Genomic DNA, 20,466 nt, shown 5'->3' with positions numbered 1-20,466 from the left:
TGCAAATTAAGATGAATGCATGTCTTCTATTTACAATCATCGAAATACAAAATTGTGGATGTATGACCAAAGTTTACATAATGATGGAGCCAAATTCGAAATTATGAATGTTTGTTCTCCTTATATGTGTGTATTTGTATTCACCCAGATATTTATTAAAACAAATACTCTTCCGTAAATTATACACATCTCATTATTCGAAACAAATCCCTTCGTACTACAATATCATATTGGAACATGTGAGAATTTGGTTGATTGGTTGGCATTTAGTATGATCAGTTATATAAGACCTTAAGAGGTCATATATAAACAAATTAGCTGGTCAACTTTGATTTAATTTCAAATAATATCTAATATTTTAATATTTAAGATGCATCTAAAATTTTATGATACAGATCCTCTCGATAACATGTTAAAATTAATTAAATTAGCAAAAAAAAATGTTGTTAAAATTAATTATTAATATAAGCATAAAGAAGTTAATATATATAAAAATTGACATCTACATCAAACGGATTATAAGTTATTATAATTAATTATTTATCACATACAATTCATACATTCTTTTCACAGTCAATAATAGTCTATATAATACAGCAGTGTAATTTAAAAGGCATACAAATATAATTTTCTAAAAAGTACGGTTTTATTTTTTATTAATAAGATGTCAAACACCAGAAAATAACTAAAGCCACCTGAGAGAATTATGGGAGAACCATCTCTCCGCCATAGCTAAACATTCGTTAGGCTTATATTCTGGAGCCGTATGCCCTGCACCCTGTATATATTATTGAAAAGTACGGTTTTATTTTTTATTAATAAGATGTGAAACACCAGAAAATAACTAAAGCCACCTGAGAGAATTTTGGGAGAACCATCTCTCCACCATAGCTAAACATTCTTTAGGCTTATATTCTGGAGCCGTATGCCCTGCACCCTGTATATATTATGATGGATAAAATAATTTGAGCAGCTTGTATATTAATTTGTAGTTAACAAAAATAAATGAAAAGAAATGCGATTCTTGCCTTAATGGTAGTGAATGTCAAAGAATAATCTTTATGTGAATATATCGACTCATATCTGCAAGTCACAAATTCGAAAAATTAATGACTCTGGTGTATGATCAGGAGATGCATAATTACTATGTTTCAATGTGACATGGAGTTTTGATTTTGTTTATTATTTTAAGTTAATATAACCTGATACTAAGATTGATTATTTTTTTAAAACGACTATCTAAATAAAAATTTTAAATATTAATATTTTATTTGGAGAAAGGAAATTAAAAAATAATTTGTGAAATCATCTCATTAAGGCACTATGAATTATGTGTGCAAAAGTTAAACCAGACCCAACCCAGCAAAGTGAGTGAGATATCTTTAAAAGAGGGAACTTTAGGATCAGACCCTGCTACTTGATGTTCAACAAACCAAGGTTGCCATGTACTTTCCACTGCCAGATTCAAAGAATCTATCCATCTTTCCGTGCCAATATGAGGAAATACCATGTCATGATCGCCACTACATCCAAACAATAATAGATTTACAAAGAAAAATTATTGTGCTGAAAGAGATTTCCAAGGAGTGAAAGAAAACTTAATTATGCAGACAATACCTGTATATAAGAGCTCGACAATTTTTATTGGTCAAGTTCATGTGATAAATGATCGAACTTGCAATGTTATATGAATAAGTGTCGGTATCATTTTTCCCAAACAAATAGTGATCTGTGTTGCATTGCTCCCAGTCATTTATTGTCCCCTGAGTGCCCATACATAAACCTAAGTTAATGATCTAGAACTTCTAGACTAGAAGCATATGTTTAGATTTTCGACAAGAGTCTGCGAAAAAGATTTGTACTATCTGTGTACCTCACGGATGCCGAGAGCTCTTTGCACATCTTCATTATTAGCCCAAATAACACTGAAGACATAATTGTCATCCTAGTTATAAATGTAGATGAAGTGTTACAATTAGTGTCATTCTTAGTTTCATACTAGTTACTCCCTCCGTCCCCCTGAGTAGTATACATTGGGGGACGGGGACGCGGCACGGACTTTAATGCTCCTGTAAAGTGTAGTTGTGTAATTTATTTTTAAAATTTTCTTTTTCTGAATTAAAGTTTGGATGTTATATTTTTATTCAGAAAAAGAAAATCTCAAAAATAAGTTACGGAACTATGTTTTATAATAGCATTGAAATGCGTGTCGAACAGTTGAAAAGAAACGTATACAATTAAATGGGACAGAGGGAGTATGATTTATGAATATTGATGAAATGTTACCAAAAGTTAGTGTCACTTGAAGATAGACAAGATAAAGAAAGATAATTACTCGACACCATGGATCTGACGACTGATGCAATAATAGGGGGCTTGAAGCTGCATTCTCTGATGATTCACAACTAGGTTCTAATATGTGGTGTTCATATATGTCTTCCAGACACTGTAACAAGTAATTAAGTGAATTATCTAAAGCAACTCAAACTTTACATACCATATATGAAACCGATTGAAAGAAATAAAAATATCGAGGAATTAAGAAACTACGCATTCAATTTAATGGGCATACGGTGGTGAAGAGGATATATGCATGCATGCATACATACATACATATAAATTAGTATAGAAACTAGAAACCAGTTACTCACTAATTTTTCATCATTGTTTTTAATTTGAAAAAAATCACTTGTTTGTATATCAAAATCCATATTCATATACAAAAAATCTGACTAATATAAATATATTAATACACATATATACAACTTAAATAATCATTGATAAACATGCATTTTATCTTGATATTTTCTCTGTATTTTAGTTACTTTTACTTAATTGGATTTTTATTTAATAAATATTAAGTTTTATTGTACGATGCAGGAAGTTCTAATTAAATATGGATTGGAGTTTAAATAACAAGAATGAAAGATTAATTTGAATAAAATTTGGGTATTTAGGCTAGTTGCGCACAATTCATTATTTAGGTCATATCTGGAATTCTAGATATCCAAATTAGATGATACAAGAGCTCACACGAATCTTAGGAAAAGGCCTTTAATTCGGAAGTGGTATTGAATTTATATTCGAGGCGCGTAAGCCCAGAATCAAAGTCCAAATGGCAACCTACGAATTTCCTCAATTTGGCATTTATCCTTATTAGGAAATCTCCTTGTATTTGCAATAATTTATGAAAACTATACTTTGTTTATATACTATTCAGAACTAATTGGGGATACATCATACTAGATAGAGAAGAGAGGCACTAGCAGAGAGAGAAAGAAGAAGCGAGAAGGACATTTCAACCATTGAAGACATTCAGTGGATTTGTTTCTTTATCTCTGTGTTTAAAATTCTCTGCTTAACTCTTGTTATCATGAACATGTGCATTTTATTCTTGGTTGATTTTGAGAATTTCAGTATGAACTAACTTTTATAAAGTTGGGATTTTTTCGGAACCCTAGCATGAGGGTTTTGGTGTTTTGTTAAAAAATATTGTATGCAATATCATGGTTTAATCATTCAAGTGATTTTCATGTTTTTACTTACTATTGTCTGATCAACTCTAGTAGGTTATTGAGTTAATTATACTACTGAGAGGGCTATTATCAATTGACACAAAATTTGAATAGTGTGTGATTATATCTTTTGATTATAATATAATTATGGTATAGACATATGTTGCGACCATGCTTAGATTTGTAAATTGATGCTTAAGTAGATTTCAAAAATTATATTGGCATAAACATATGTTAGTTTATTTGTAGGAATTGTACCATTGTCGTTTCGAGAGAAACATCTGACCATTGAATTCTAGCTTAATTGTAAACTGTGATTTGCTATAATATTACGTGACTCTTTTACCGATTTTCATGTGTTAGGGGGAACTAATTATCCTGACTTATCTTCTCATATTTTAAGATCTTTAATTTCTTTGCTAGTATAATTTTAGTTGGGTTTTAATCATTATTATAATATAGTTTATTATAAAAATTATCACAAATTCTTATGTTCGACAACCAAAGTGTAAGAGATTATATGCGATTAACACATATAATTAGTCCTTGAGAAATGATATTTGATATTTATTATTATATTACTTGCTTGCGATTATGTACACTTGCACATCAAGATTTTACGCAACAATCATCATCTTTAGTCATACTACATTGATGAACTCCTACCATCATTATCAAACCCTTCCACTATTGTCGCCGTCTCCTACAACCACAATTTATCTATCACCACTTGCCACAAAAACTTGCCACTACTAGTGACTATCTACTACCACCACACACCTATCATTGTCACTTGCTACCATTATGAACCTCCTACAACTATAATTGATCATAAATAATCAACCACCAAGGACAATCATGAGTAATTTTTCCAATAATTAAAAATAAATATTGATGATTTTACACATAAAATAGTGATTAACAGCATATAAACAAGTGATTTCAATATTTGTAATCAATGATTGAAAGAGTGATTTCTACTTTCGAAAATAACATTGGTTTCCATTTGATAATTGAGAAGTTGGTCCGAAGCAACAAAAATAATTGAGAAGCATATCAAGAACACTATCAAGATGAATATGAATGAGCTCAAGACAAATATTGAGCTAAAATCAAAGGAAAAGGGGTTTTCACAATTGAGTTTAAAACCTCAATAATATTGGTCCCTACCTTTTTGGAAAATTTGTTAAATTATTGAGAAATGAATGAAGGGCACTTGTATAGTTCATCCGTTGGATCTGTGAACTACAACAATATTGAGCGGTTGCATAGTGCCGGTGTCTAGTCTTCAAACAAAGTAAAAAAGGTATATAGAAATATATATGTCCTAAACACAAAAATAAATTATTCAAAATTTAATATATATATATATATATATTTATTTATATTATATAAATGATTTTAATTATTTTTTGAAGGAAATGATAAGAAAGGATAGAGGAAAGAATCCCACTCGCCTCCAAGTATTGAACCGAACTCATAAAAGGGTTGGAAGTTATCAAAAAAACCGTCTACACCACGCCGACTGCGATGGCCACAACGGTAATTAATTTATTAACCTATTTTTTATTTAAGTTCAATGTCGATTGTAATTTTTAGGTTGTTTAAAGTAATAATTAATTATCTAATATTTTAGACATGATATGTTTCTATTCTGCAAAGCATGTTGGTGTCGGTTACACAAGCTAGGGAGACAGATGAGCCATTGGAGTGGTGGTTGTTAGCGATCGGGGTTCTCGAAGGCAAAAAGCCTAAGAAGGACTATCTTGTTGGGTTTCCTAAGGCTCGTGCTAGTCAGCTTACTCAAACTCTTGCCCCGCGTTATGGGGATTCAACAAAAGGCGAAGCTGCTGGATATTCCGGACGAAGACAAGAAGCCATCATCTCTGATAAAGTATACCTCTCTGTTGTGCGCAATATGTTATCTAAGATCCGTGTCAACCCCTTCAATTTCAGAATTAATTGTCTAACGAAGAGATTGTAAACTTTACATCTGCACTAAGGGCCTCAGATGCAACTGCCGACCCAAGCAGAAAGGTTCAATGAAATTTTCTTATTGGTGGTGAGATGGTGCATATTGTGGGGTCGATGATTTAGGATATCATCAAAAAAATGGGAAAAAAAAAGTTCTGGAGTTATTTAATTAAAATTTTTATTCATTAATATTTATCGAGTATGCTCATTGGATTATCTTTAAGCCATAAGTAATAGTTTGTCATTGTCTAATATATGTTCAATTAGGTAAAAGAATGCTTCCTCGTAGCGGATAAGGAATAAACTGATCTAGAGGAGGTGTCGGAGGAGGAATGTGGTGACCATGGGGCCGTCGATGTTGTTGGTGCCGGTGGTGCTGCGGGTCCTGCAAATTCTGACTCGAGGCTTTCGCTGGATTAATTTGTTAATTTATATATGTTAATGTCAAGGATTTTAGTTTGTGTGTTATTGTTTGCCAAGGGCTTTTGTTTTGCTAGAATTTTTAAATTATGGAAAATTCTGTTGGTTGTGCTTGGAGTTGTGGTAAATTTTGCTAGTCATGATTTGATGTAAACAAATATATATTTTGGCCGTTTTTCATTTAAATATGATGTTATGAGAATTTCTTATTGATCTTGCGTGGTTTTATTGAATTTGAATGAATAGTTATGGCAAATGCTTGGTTAGTATTCTAGTTTAATACTTGGTTTGTTGATTGTTGATCGTAGATAATGGCAGCGAAAAGAATGAGCGGAATCTGTTTTAAAAAGCAACCCATAAAACCGACCGATAATAGTCATAATCAACCGTTTTTATCATTCAATATCCAAGAAAATTGACCGCATTCATGACTATAGCAGTTTGTTATGTACGGTCGATTTTAATTATTTGAAGCTCCGCTTGGAATAAACTCGACCAGCATTTCATAACCGACCACCAAACGGTCGGTTTTACCATCTTCAATCTAGCCTTGAATAAGTTCGACTAACATATCATAACCGACCACCTTGCGGTCAATTTTACCATATTCATTGTAGTCTGGAATAAACCCGACCAACTATTTATAACTGATCACTAAACGGTCGGTTTTATGATTTTCACAACTTTGAAGGGTCAAACAGTCATAAATTCTAATCGACCACTGTTTAGTCGATTATATGTACACACATGGTTCTCTATTTTTAGGTGGCAATGTTGGGACCACTGCTAGGTAATTTTTGTACCAATTAAAACTGTGTTCGGTCAGTTTCATTCATTAAACACGACCAATGTGGCTTCACCTACCAGCCTAAAGCCTAAACTACTATTAGTCAGTTTATGTCCTAAACCGACCGTATATGCTCACAACTGACCAAGTTTGGCGATCGGTTTTGCGCAGTTTTTTTGTAGTGTAGGCTTTGGTCTGATTCTTATTCTTCACCGTTTGACATTCTATTATAGTGTTCGGGTTTTGGCAGGTATTATTAAATTTTCTCGTTCTTCCGATTACAAGAATCGATCATCCACCCTTCATGATAATTGCTTGTTCTTGTTGTTTCTCCCATTTATGGACTTGGTTCGTTCTCCTCTTAATGGGAAGTGGTCATTCTGTATTTGTGGTACTTGGTTATTTTCTTTTTTATCAGATTGGGTTGTTCATTCATCACTCTTATATCATTATTTTTAAGGCTTTCCAATATCCTAGCTTCTAAACATACTAGCTTATAACCGGTATCATATATGCATGGGAGATTTATAATATCTGTAATTTTATCGTCTATATATATTTTAAACTTACTCTAAATACAAACCGATCATATTGACCGAATTTTGAATGTTTTGGCTTCATTGATAATAAAAAAGTTTTTTAGAACACGTTATATATTAAGAAGACCCGTAGAATAATACCGACCGGCTGATAAAACTCGACCGACCAATTAAATTATTAATATTTCGGTCTTAAAATAATAATAATAATAATAATAATAATAATAATAATAATTATAATAATAATAATAATAATAATAATAATATAGTATAGCAAAGTATAAATAGATAGTATAGGTCTATGATATTACTTTTAAAGTGATAACATGGAGTAATTAAAAACAACATCAATGTATTTAGTTCAAATTTATCATCGGTTTGTATATCAATAATTATATATAATAATATTATCTTTTTATATGTATGTTGCATGTGTTATTTTTAAAAAATCGGCTTTTTAGTTAAGAATTTTGAAAAAGATAATGTGTTTTACTTGAAAAGGGTAGTTGCTATGTTTTCCAATATTTTTTTTAGATTATTGAGTTTTTTTGATAGAAAATATAAAAACATAATAATTTTAGATAAAAAGGATAATTCATTATATAAATAGGCCCATAATTCAGCCCAAGTACAGACCGACCAAACTTTCGAGGTCTCGTCATTAACAGCACTAGCTTGTAACCCATGCAATGCTGTATTTTAATATTTTAAAAGGATGAAAAAAAATTATTTTTCAACAATAAACCATATAATTAAGTAAAAGGAAAATATGAACATTTCTTTTAAGTCAGGATTATTTGTGCAGTACTAAGCTTGTCTGGTCATTGGATCACCCCTTTGTTTTTGAGTTTTGACTTCATACTTATTTAATATTATTGTTGTATTGTTCACAACATCGTTAATTATGATATGTTATTTGTTGATCATCTTGTGTATCTTTGACATATTCTTCATAATTTATCTTATGCTTATTCTTTATTTTTCTAACAAATTTATTATATTTTAATATTTTGCATAAAATTATTTTTGGTTAGTATGTTGTTTAAGAAAATATATTAGATAAAAGTGATTTTGTACTTTATTTTGCATTAATTAAAAGAATCACGGATATGCAAATAAATATCAGTTGTCTATAAAATAAAATAGAATTTTTTTCTAATCTAACGATGCTTATTTGGTCTGTATATAATTGACGGATGATAAGCTTCTTGTGTAGGAACATGACCGCTATAAATGTGCAACTTACTTAGACGGACTTTATCATTTTTTATTCTATAGACATGGTGCTACTTGTATATTCCGAAAATATGTGCTGAACTAAAGATATTAAGCAAGGAAAATCTCTATTCCTTCCATATTTAACAAAACTACCTAAATAAATTTTTATCACCCGTTTCAACTCAGAGTGAAAATTGATTTAATAACCCCATTATGGAGTTTGAAAACTTTTGGAAAATATTGATCCACCTAATGGAGAAAATGGATCAATATATGATTCTATAACTATCAAACTCATGCTATATCTATCATTCTCTCTACTGAAAAATCAAGAGCTTGACCTCAAATTATAACTTTTGAGAAATCAATCTTAATAATAGACGAATGACGATTCCAATTTTTTAAGTGGAGTAGATACTGTATCTTATAACTGCCACTATCTTTCATAAACTATTTTTCTCTATCTTCTTAATTTTAGTCGGGAAAAAAAATGATTTTGTAGTATATACAAAGCCCACAACTAGATGTAATTGGGACTCAACAATTGTTACAAATCTGTCCAAACAGCTATAAAATTAATATATATTACTTGTTTACTAGTGCTTATAATGATCCCGTATACTCTTTATCTAGAAGTGGGATGTTAAATTTTGCTCACAAAGATTGATAAAAAGGGGGACAAAGTTATGGAACTTGAAAAGAATAGTGCTTGTATAATTAGATTTTTATGTAATGTAGAACTCCTAAATGTTATGAATATGTGTGGGAGAGAAAGTAGTACTCGATAAGCAAAAAATACGATCGAAATTATTTGTATATTTGAATTTTAGAACTATATTAAATATATCAACATTTTATATATTTTACTAATAACATACACTAGCTTATAACCCGTGCAACGCACGGGCGGTTATAATATTTGTTATTTTATTGTATATATTTTCAATTTTAACTAATTTTATTTTGAAAATAAAATTATGATAGAATAATATGATTAAATAAAATTTTTATTTAACAGCTGAATAACTTTTTAGTTTGAAAATATAAAAAATAAATTAGTTTTAGTTAAAAAAGATGCTGGATTATATAAATAAACCCATAGCTCGGCCAAGTACCGACCGACCAAATGTTTCGGTTATAATAATATAGTATAGATAGTATAGATGTGTATAAGTACATAGCACATACCTCATCCACCCTCGCGAGGTCTCTTGCACATAAAACATTCCCCGAATTCATGTAGTCACCGGAACAATGTTGTTTGACCGACTGGACGGATTTTCAATAGAATTGAAACATATTTTAATTGCATATTAATGAAAGACTAAAATAAATTGAAATGATATAAAGTACTTGCCATGTAGAGTTGTCGAGATAACAATGCAACTCTGTATGCATATGGGATCCTGGAATTGAAATCTATAATTCTGTCGGTGAGAGGATTGCCAATCAAGTATCCCTGACATAACGAAAAAAATAATATCTAATACTTTTCTCAAAATATTTTAAGTTGAGTTTTGTCTATAATATACATACTTTGATATTAATTTGCGGCTTATTTCCAACTTCGTTACCTGCAAATTAAAACAATTGATTTAATCAACTAAAAATTACAATATAGTTTTATACATAAAAAATATGTATATACACCATTAAGTATGAGAAAAACAAAGGACGCATACCATTGAAGATCTCTTGAGTGATGATCGGAATAAGTATACCGGAGTACGATAAGCCACCAATGTACACTTGGTTGCTCATAAATTCGGTATGATCATTTAACCACTGCAATATATTTAATGTTTTAATTAATAATCATCCATGTCTAGTTGGACTTTTTTAAAATTTCATCATCCAAAAGTTTGAAATATTTGTAACATTCACTCTATAAATAATACAAGTAATTTATAAATTATATGATTGAACACATTGTAAAAATCTCTGATTAACTATAAAGTTTGAAAGGGGTTAACTAATTTGTATCTGACTTGTAAACTAATTTGGCCAAATGATTTGACAAACAACATATTTTGGTGGATTTCTTAGACATCCGACAAAAGTTAACAAAATCCAGTGGATATACTAGTTTTATTAGTTTGGTGACTTGAATTCAAGTATTTATAAGTCTAAAATCTTACAGCACACTTCTTCAATTTGATTAACGAGTCACAAGTTATAGTTTACTTCAGTAATCATTTGGCCATTTCAGTCAATTAAAAAGTATTCACCTACAGAAAATTACTCCATGATAGTTAGGATTAGCTTTAGTTATTATGCATCCTCAGCGGCTTAAAATTATTCCATGATAAAATGGAGTTAATTTATTAGAGCAATTAAGTTTACCTTTCTCACAAGATCATAGACATGCTGGGATGATAATGTGTCACTTGTTTTGGTGCCATTTGATGTTTTGGCATATGAAAATCCACTCCCAACTGGTGTGTCTAAATATAATACACTTGAAATCTGTAAAAAAATGTAAGAATTTCTTGTTAGATTCATTACAGCATATTATTAATCGTCATGACATTCATTATATAGATAAATATGAAAAACATGCATATTATTAATCGTCCTAATTCCAAAATAGGTATCAATATATAATAGAAGATTGAAAGAAACTTATTAGATCATTAATATATCTACAAGAAATCCCATTCAAGTGAGAATATAGAGACCGTTTGAGCAAGTTTAAAAAAAGTGACTTATTAATTAAAGTAAAAATGTGGATTAGAAGTGAGAAGTAAATAATTTAATAAACTGTCTAGAAAGGAAGGAGAAGCCCTGAAAGAAAAGTTAGAATGGGCCAAAAAAATAAGAAGCTAAAAGCAGCTTTTGCTTCTATTAAACAAACGAACACATAATAACGAGAATACAACATTTTACAAGCAACTTAACTTTTTTTTCAAATTTAGTAAATACAAGTGACTTAACAAAAGGGAAAGAGTGCCAAATCTTATATAGAAGAGACACAATAGCCTCGAAAGAATTTCATCTTGTATTTGATTGCGGTAAATGAAATGGAATGAGAGAAAATAAAAAATTAAAAAAATACAAAGAAGGATTCTAAAAAAAAGGTGAATATGATGAATGTTTTATGATGAGAATTCAGAAGAAGTTAGGTACGATAGAGAATGAAACATTCCTTCATAAAACAATTAAACTTTATATCTATTCCCTTCATTTTCGTTAATCACAACCAAATACAACATTTAGTATTTTTCATTTCATAAAGTTCTTCTCTTGGATGTGTAGGAGCATCTTAGAATTAATGAATCTCATCAATTTCATATATTATAAAATTCATTTTCTCATACTCAATTACGAATTATATAATCCTAATTTATTGAAAATAGTAATAAATATTTTAATCTTTTTTTATATTTTGAAAAAAATGTCGTAATATAAATTATACAAATATTCTAATATGAATTATCTAAGACAAAATTTACCAAAAACACATTTTACTACATAAAGGTTTATCAAAATATAAACCTTTGACCACGAATATGGGCTCAACTGCACCACCGGCTTTCCACCTCTCGACTTCATGTAGTCAAATTGAAGAGGACCTGCAAATTGCCAATTTGTCTTTAGTTGTACCTAAAAGTAAGATTCAAATCATTTTTAATTAAAACAAATTGATTACAATCACTACCAGACAGTTTGATAAAAGTTGATCGACTATACACTACAAAAAACAAGATAAAACTGACCGCCTAAAAAAAGTGTCGACTTAAAACCGACCGGCAGCAATCGGTCAGTAATGAGACAGCACGACGTCGATTTGCCTTGCTGGCAAGTTCCAGATATTTTTTAACCGATCACATGAACAACGATCGGTTTTACGGCTGACTTGTACGGTTCTTAACCGACCGGGATGTCGGTCGGTTTTAAGCCCTGCAACCGTACTGCTCGTTAACCGACCACAGGGTTCGGTCGGTTATGTGTAACCGACCGCGGTCGGTCGGTTATAAGGTCATGCTTTTTATTTGACTTTTTTGGTTAAACGCCTATAACCGACCACCGCTGGTCGGTTTTATTGCCCTCAACAAATTAATTTGACTTTTCTGGTCAAACTATTATAACCGACCACCGCTGGTATGTTTTACGGCCCTCAAGAAATTTGATTTTTTTGGTCAAACAGTTATAATCGACCACGGCCGGTCGGTTATATTGTCCTCAAAAAATTTGATCATATTTTGGTCAAACATTTAAACCGACCGACATCGGTAGGTTATAATGTTACATGTGGCAGTGGCGTCCACGTGACTCCAGATGGCAGTGCAGGGGCAGAGCAGCGACTTTCTTAAATCTGCAAAACCGACCGAATTGCCGGTCGTTTTTCGTCCTTATACCCGACCAATTCTTCATATTCGACCATGTTACAACCGACCACCGATTACGGTCAGTTTTAGTGGTAAAACCGTCCGAAGTCCTTCTTAACCGACCATTTTTTACGGTCAGTTTTGTCCTGTTTTTTGCAGTGATAGTCGATCCCTTCGATCAAACTTAATTTCGATCATGGTAAAATTCTAATCAAACATAAAATTCTCCAAGCCCGATTGAATTTAGACGGTCATATATAAGAGTAGCCAAATTTAAGGGATCATTTTTATTTATAAATTCCACCTCACTCATGCTTTGTTTATAATTGTCCATTTATAATGTTATACTCCCTTCGGATGGATTTGGAAAGATGGTTGTGTTAGCACTTTTTATTTTCGAAATAACTAAAACTATTTTATTGTTGTTTTATTATAAGAAAACGCGGTCAGAAATCAAGCAGACTAAAGGAACTAGCAATGGAGGCCATAATCAATAATATGAAAAAATATGAATGAACAAAATACGAGTTTGATTTATAATCTCTGACTTCATGAACAAAGGAGAAATGATCTTAGAGAATCTTATAAATATATCTTTAGTGTTTATTCAAAATACTATGTAGGACAGAAATATAATCATATTTTATTTACGATTAGTGATATGAAAATCAACTTGCAAGGTTCATGACTTTTTCTACTACGGGATATTTCACAATACAATTTGTTTTTATGTTATCATTTTCAATGGATTTCTGTGTTAAAAATTGGTTTTACATAACATTCTTTGTCATATAAACTACTACTCCCTCCGTCCCATTTTTTGTGATCTCATTTCTTTTTTGGGACGTCCCAAAAAGAATGAAGCTAGAATACCTACTATTTTTTAACACTACTTTTCACTATTACACCCACTAACTCTATATTTTATACTCTCATATTATTAAATAAACACCATTACACCCACTACTTTTTTCCACTATCTCAAATCTATTATTAAATATTGATAGGTCCCACCACTTTACCCACTTTTCAACTACATGTACAACTTTTTTTTTAATCTCCGTGAAAGTCAAACCCGTTCACATAAAATGGGACGGAGGTAGTAGTACATTTTGTAAATTAGTTGATAAATTTAAATAATTGGTACTAAATTCTACTGTAATCCGTCAAATATGAAAAAATAATTAAAATAGTCCGATTTAATGCAACACAACCAACTAAAATTAATAGAATTAGAAATGGTTCTAACTTGATAAAAACAACTCCTATTAGTTAAATATGAAGTTTATATATATATATGCCAACATTCAAGTGAGGTACTTCTTATTAAAGTTAAAGTTACATTATACACTATTTTAAATGATCAATTTTATTATACATATAAAATGTGATTCTAATATAACATATATCCATTATAAGTAATTTAATATTTAAAATTTGAAGAAAAAAGTTTATTTTCGAAACTGATCTACAACAAAATAATATAATATATGTGAGATATAATATAATACGGTTTGTCTAGTGTGTGCCCATGGGCACATGCTAAGCGCGGAATTTTATAAATTTGGGAGATTTTGATTGGTGTGGTTGTTGCATTTGCAGGAGGGTCCACCATTATTAAGATGCAAAAGCCAATCAAAACCTCCCAAACTTATAAAACTCCGCGCTTAGCATGTGCCCATGGGCACACACTAGAAAAACCGAATATAATATATGTGAGATATGAGAACTAATCTCAGCCATACATTCAATCTAATCTAACGGCCCCACCAGGGCATCACACAAAAATATAATACACCCTCACACACACAAATCCACCTAATTCCTGCTGTTTTTAATTTGATTTTTCCCGTCAATCAATAATTTTTTTCAAAATCCGACTTCACTGAATTTTTACTCATCTCCCCACGATCAATTTGCATACCATATGTGTTATGTTCCGACATGCATTTCATTTAGTTCTCATTTTAAGGGTTCTCACTAGAGTAACATTATATATATTTATATATATATATATATATGGTCCTACTCAAATACAAACTATGGGTTTTGGGACCGGGAATGGACCCCGAGATGGGCCTAGACGAGGTCTAAGTGGGGCCTAGTAAGGCTGGGCCGGGGCTTAGTGGGACCATGGTGGGCCAAGTTTTGGCGCTTAAGACTGTCTAGAGCCTTTCCACGGCCTGTGAGGAGCCTTGGCGAGTCCTAGCGGACCCGAGGTGGATTGAGTGGGGGCGAGGGTGGGGCCTAGGTGGGTGATGACATATAGCGGTGGGTGATGACATATAGGGGGTGGGTGAGGTCATTTAGGTATAGTTTCTCTAGGTTTGTATTTTGGTTTTTATTTTAGTGGTTTGTATTTGAGCAATTGCCTATGTGTGTGAAGTCTTATTCTAATACAAACCTCCTTATTCTACAAACTAAAAACCATCACTAAATTCTACTCATAATATCACTAATTTCTCCATCCACCTCAACTCCTCCTTCTCGAGCCCAGCCTCTCCACATGCACCCCACCTCCATCAACTTCACCCCACCACCCCTACCACGTCTACCGCACCTCCACGTCCGTCGCTCCTCCATGTCCGCCTCCTAGATTTTAGCTATAATCGTGCCATGCAGATGCCATGTTTAAAAATTTCATCAACGAACTTGATAGTTGAGATCTCAGGTTCTAAGTTTCGTTTGTCTACATTTGTTTGAAGTGATCAAGATTATTACATGTTTAGTCCGGAAATAAAAATCAGGCACAATGATAAATCTGATTACTCCTGTCTTTAGTTTTCATTCACCCGTGGATGTATACACAGTCTGATTACTACCAAAAACTGTCGAACAGAACCAACAACTCCTTCGATGTGTGTCCACGACCTTCATCTCCACCCCCACCTTCAGGTTCTCCACCACCTCCACCACCACCAGAATTGGGTAAAAGAACTGATCCGCATATTTTCACCTATCTCTGGGAGTTTTCACCAATTTTTGCGACACAAATCACTAAATTTGAAGAGAATATCACTAAATTATATTGAGAATATCACTAATTAATGAAACAGAATTTTAGTTTTTATTTAAGAATTAGTTTGGGTTTGATCACTAGCGTGATATATATATATATATATATATATATATATATATATAGGGTTATGATCAAATAATTTTTTTTTAAATTACAAAGTTACAAACTTTTTTTTTATTCTCACATCATGTTAATCTTTAGTTATAGAAAGTATTCATGTTGAAAATTCTTTAAAAAACATCACAATTTTTAAAAATAACGCATAAATAAATCGCGCATTCAACACATTTGTAACTGGGGTTCAACATCGGATGTAGAACACTAATTATCATTATGTTGAATATATCTATAAAGATAGTTAAACTATACCTCTGGGGTTTGGGTGGGGTTTAGAAACATGAATATTAGTTATATAATACGTTTAACTTAGTTCTTACATTCAAAAATTTGTTTATGTACTTTTCCAACATAATTTTAATCGATGTTCAACAAAATATGTAAAAAAATGTTGAACTCAAATTATATATCTGTTGAATGCAGAAAGTTTGTAAGTTTGTATCAGAACCCACCCATATATATATATATATATATATATATATATAGGCAAGTGCTCAAATGAGAACCCCAACTAATGTGAGATATGGGATCTAATCTCAGCCACACATTCTTATCCCTAAATTAAATCACAACCACACATTTTATATTTTATATTTTAAAATTTTATTTTACTCCATCTACATTCCTCACCACCCACCCACTGTCTTTTGTCTCTCCCTCTTCCCACCTTCCGCACGACTGCTGCCGCGTGCTGCCACCAGGTCTACGGTCACCAGAGTTGGCTGAATTAACAGCCTTCTTTTGCAACAAAGCCAACAACTAAATTGACTAGTAACTTTCTTCGATCCAGCCTCCATCCATGCCTTATCTTTTAATCCCTCTCTTCCACAAAATACATACATACAAACGCACAAAGCTGCATCCGTATATATGTTCTGTATATAGGATGGCCAGACTCGTGACGACGGCGTGTTGTTTCCGATGACCGTGACTTGATTCCGGCCATCTCTTCCAAGACATCATAACGACGCACCATTGTCCACCGGTGCCACGTTCATCGACTCGACCTTGTCGGCAAGCATATGCTGATTTTTGCTATTCTGGAAACGTGAATCTGGAAATGATGTGGTGATTTATGTTTTTACTGTGGTGATTTTCATTTTGTGGCGCTCATTTATGTTTTCTAATGGTGATTTTTCATTTTTTGGGGTGTTTTTGAATTTTTAGTGGTGATTTTGTTTTGTAGTTGGTGGTTTTTCAGATGGTGGTGGTTATCTGTAAATGGTGGTGATGTGGTGATTTTCGTTTTCTCGCAGTTATTTTCATTTTTCCAGCAGTGATTTTTAGTTTTCCGGTGGTGATTTTTAGTTTGATGGTGGTGATTTTATGTTTACCGATGGTGATTTTCCGGTGGTCGCCGGAGGTGGTGGTGGTCAGAAATGATGGTCGCTGGCGGTTGGAGGTGGTGGAATTAGAATGAAAATGATAATAAAATATTTAAATATTAAAAATTAATGTGTGGTGAGAGATTGATATAAGGTATAAAATGAGTGGTTAGGATTAGATCTCATATCTCACAATAAGAGTAGTTCTCACTGGAGCATGACTCTATATATATATATATATATATCAATTTTATTACTATGGACGGGAAGTTCAATTTTCCAATTTAGGATGGAATAAAAGTGAGCCTAACATAAAATTATCATGAGCACTTACAAATTAAGATGGAATCAAAATCAACTTAACAAAAAAAAATAATGGAAACCGGTCATTTAGGTTCAGTAAAATTTGACCTCATCAATTTTAAGCCATGATATTTAACTAATTTCAACCTAATTATTAATTATTTCACATTTTCGACTAAGTTACACAAATATGGCCACATATGACCGTGACATGACTTTGCAAACAAAAGACAACAGCTTGCCTACTAGCTGAAAAGGACAACATTACATATTTACATGTGCCTATAGCTCTCAAAGACTCAAATAAGTGTGGCTGATATATATCTTCTTGCATGCCGTGCATAAACTTAATTCCACCTTCTTATTTTAGTAATTTTGTTTGTAAAAATAAAATATTAAGTACTATCGATTTTTTTTTCTTTACTCAATGTAACTTCATATTAGTTTCAATATGGACTACCATTTGTTCACATAATTTTCAAAAGTTTTTGAACAAATACTATGAAATTCTAAAAAAGTAGATGAAAACTTGGTTATTTTCATGTATTAATGTAATTTTAGTGCTAACCACAATAATAATACAACATATTTAATATTTTTTAATATGTGATAAAATCTATGGAGACCACGTTTTCACTGGAGACTTGGAGACTACTTATGTACTGCAACTAAAATACTCCATAAAAACATTGCAAACATATTATTTTTCGAATCGTGTTCTACAAAGATCATTATTTGTTGACAATCTTGCAAATTTTATACATTTGGCAAATAATACATTAAAAAACATATTATTATACAAAACCATGTTAAGTGTGCAGAACATTTGTTGATCTTGCAGAACATACATGTTCCGCTTGTTTAGCATAAATAATTTTCAACATTTTCAATGAAATAGTGATATTTATTGAATGTACTTCGCAAAATAATAAATTTGATAGTGTTTTAGTTAGAGAATATATGCGATCTCCAAGGTCTCCGATAAAAACGTGGTCTCCACAGAATTTTTCTCTTTTTAATATAGGTAAAATTTGCAAAGTATACTATTAACATGGGAAGGGGGAGTATTAAATGGACCAGAAAATTTACCGTTTTCATAAAAAAATGCCCGGAAAGAAGAACAACCCGGACCACCGGGAATCCATATTATGAGGGGATCTTGCTTAGGGTTCCTCTCCGACTCCACAAAATAGTAAAATATTTGTATGTCATCATTTTCTCCTATCCCGACGTACCTTCATCAGAACGGAAGTTATGAATTTCGTAAGCTTCAAACTATTTTTATTTAAAACTGATTTTCGTGAGAGGAAGAACAAGTGAGGAGTTGAATGGTGTAGAACAGGGAAGAAAAAACACATAAACTAACCCAGTTTCGAGTTTAAATGGGAGAGGACCATCGAACCCTGGAAGGCTTTTCACGATTGTTCGTGAGTGAACAGAGCAGCTGGAGAGAAGCAGTAAAAGAAGAATCACCCATGAAATATAAAGCACTGGACCAAATGCTCCTTCCATGAAACAATGTTCTATCAACCTAGCTACTATACTTTATATAAGCAGCTTCTCAGCAAGCTATTGCTACAACCATGTTCTATCATATGATTTCTTTTATGTTTGAGTTTGTTTTTCTTTAATGGCACAAACAATACATCGTACTATTATAAATGTCGTGTCTGGCACGAGACCTCTAAAATTTACTACTCCCTCCGTTTCTTTATTCTTTTCTCGTTTCATACGTCGGGACTATTCATAACATGAGACAAATTACTAATTTACATCTAATCCGTAAAATTAAATATAGTCATGAATGATTTTGTTGGATTCGTATTCACGGGTACTTTAATACAGTGAAGTTTTTATATTTAATACTAATACGAAATCAAACATATTAATGATTATAAATGTGTATTGACAAACATGATAAAGGGAAAGAGGAAAAGTAATAAGAGACGGGGAGTACTAATATAGAGTGGCAGTAAAATTTATAACAAAAGTAAATTAAAACTAATATTTTAGTAATTCATTTTGTACAAAATTATTAGTATATCAATTTGATTACGAGAATCTTTACTGAATGAGATGAGGAATGTTTTTTTAGCTATGGCACTTTGCAAAAGAATCTTTAATAAACCAGATCAGGTTTGTTTATCTATTCCATATTTTCGTATTATTAATTAGTATATCATTCTACAAAATCTTCATACCACCCGAGAAAAATACAGAACAAATTATATACATTTTTCATTTTTGTGTCTTTTTTATAGATCATAAGATTCATATTTTAGTGACACAGACGGATAACTACATCTCATAGAAGTACCATCCTACGTTGGCCCACTGGCACAAAGCATGCGCTGATTTTAGCGGTCAGCATTTAAGTGAGGAGCTGGATTCCTGCAGCAAATAACACGTTTCTTTCTTGGGGATTCCTGTAGCGTTTTGTATGAATATCTTAAACGCTACATGATACAACCTTAATAAATGATATTAGGGGTCATTTTTTCGGATCCTAATATTCAGGCATTAATAATGGTCAATGGATATAGTGATAACGGGGCATGTCAGTGATGCGCATGAAACCTATCTAATTGTCCAAATCTAACATATCAACACAACAATTTGATGAGTAAAATCAACCCATCATAACCTTCACAAATTTATACATACCAAGAAACATTATAACTTCATACTCCTCCACTATCCTATATCGCTCTCTATCTCTTTGTTATACATATATATACATATTCATCAAAATATTGAATCTTACACCCACAAAATAATGGTTTGTACGAGACTAACACAAAAATAATTCCAGTGACCAAGAAAACTCCGACAACCTAACCAACCCCCGCCCTTCAAGATAGTTCGATTATCATTTTTTGTCGATACCAAGAAATAAAGTACAATTTTAAAATATGATTATA

The 20,466-nt window shown here is 31.9% G+C and overlaps 1 protein-coding gene across 1 annotated transcript; it reads right to left on the bottom strand.

The window, feature by feature from the left end:
* Positions 1-503: 503 nt before the first annotated feature.
* On the bottom strand, positions 504-19,179 carry LOC108200283 (serine carboxypeptidase-like 13). Its single transcript, XM_017368386.2, has 15 exons — positions 18,912-19,179; positions 18,635-18,780; positions 11,949-12,025; positions 10,797-10,919; positions 10,136-10,238; positions 9,990-10,027; positions 9,811-9,912; positions 9,642-9,722; positions 2,336-2,446; positions 1,874-1,945; positions 1,618-1,763; positions 1,410-1,523; positions 1,029-1,083; positions 855-937; positions 504-778 (listed from the first exon to the last, which is right to left on the bottom strand). Exons 1-15 carry the CDS (start codon positions 19,055-19,057, stop codon positions 733-735), a joined length of 1,443 nt encoding a protein of 480 aa, XP_017223875.1. The 5' UTR covers positions 19,058-19,179; the 3' UTR covers positions 504-732.
* Positions 19,180-20,466: the final 1,287 nt, after the last annotated feature.

The sequence above is a fragment of the Daucus carota genome, chromosome 9 (genome assembly GCF_001625215.2).
Source record: "Daucus carota subsp. sativus chromosome 9, DH1 v3.0, whole genome shotgun sequence".
In the NCBI taxonomy this organism is placed as follows: Eukaryota; Viridiplantae; Streptophyta; class Magnoliopsida; order Apiales; family Apiaceae; genus Daucus; species Daucus carota.
Note: the sequence above shows the minus strand (reverse complement) of the source record. Positions and strands in the feature narration are given on the sequence as shown.

What these genes read in the sequence shown, in the direction of transcription:
- LOC108200283 (XM_017368386.2), bottom strand. Translation starts at nt 19,057, where the DNA reads ATGGAAGGAGCATTTGGTCCAGTGCTTTATATTTCATGGGTGATTCTT. An exon ending in AGCCGCAAATTAATATCAAA is followed by an intron (nt 9,913 to 9,989) that starts GTATGTATATTA and finishes TCGTTATGTCAG; the next exon opens with GGATACTTGATTGGCAATCC. An exon ending in CGTCAGATCCATGGTGTCGA is followed by an intron (nt 1,946 to 2,335) that starts GTAATTATCTTT and finishes ATTTATAACTAG; the next exon opens with GATGACAATTATGTCTTCAG.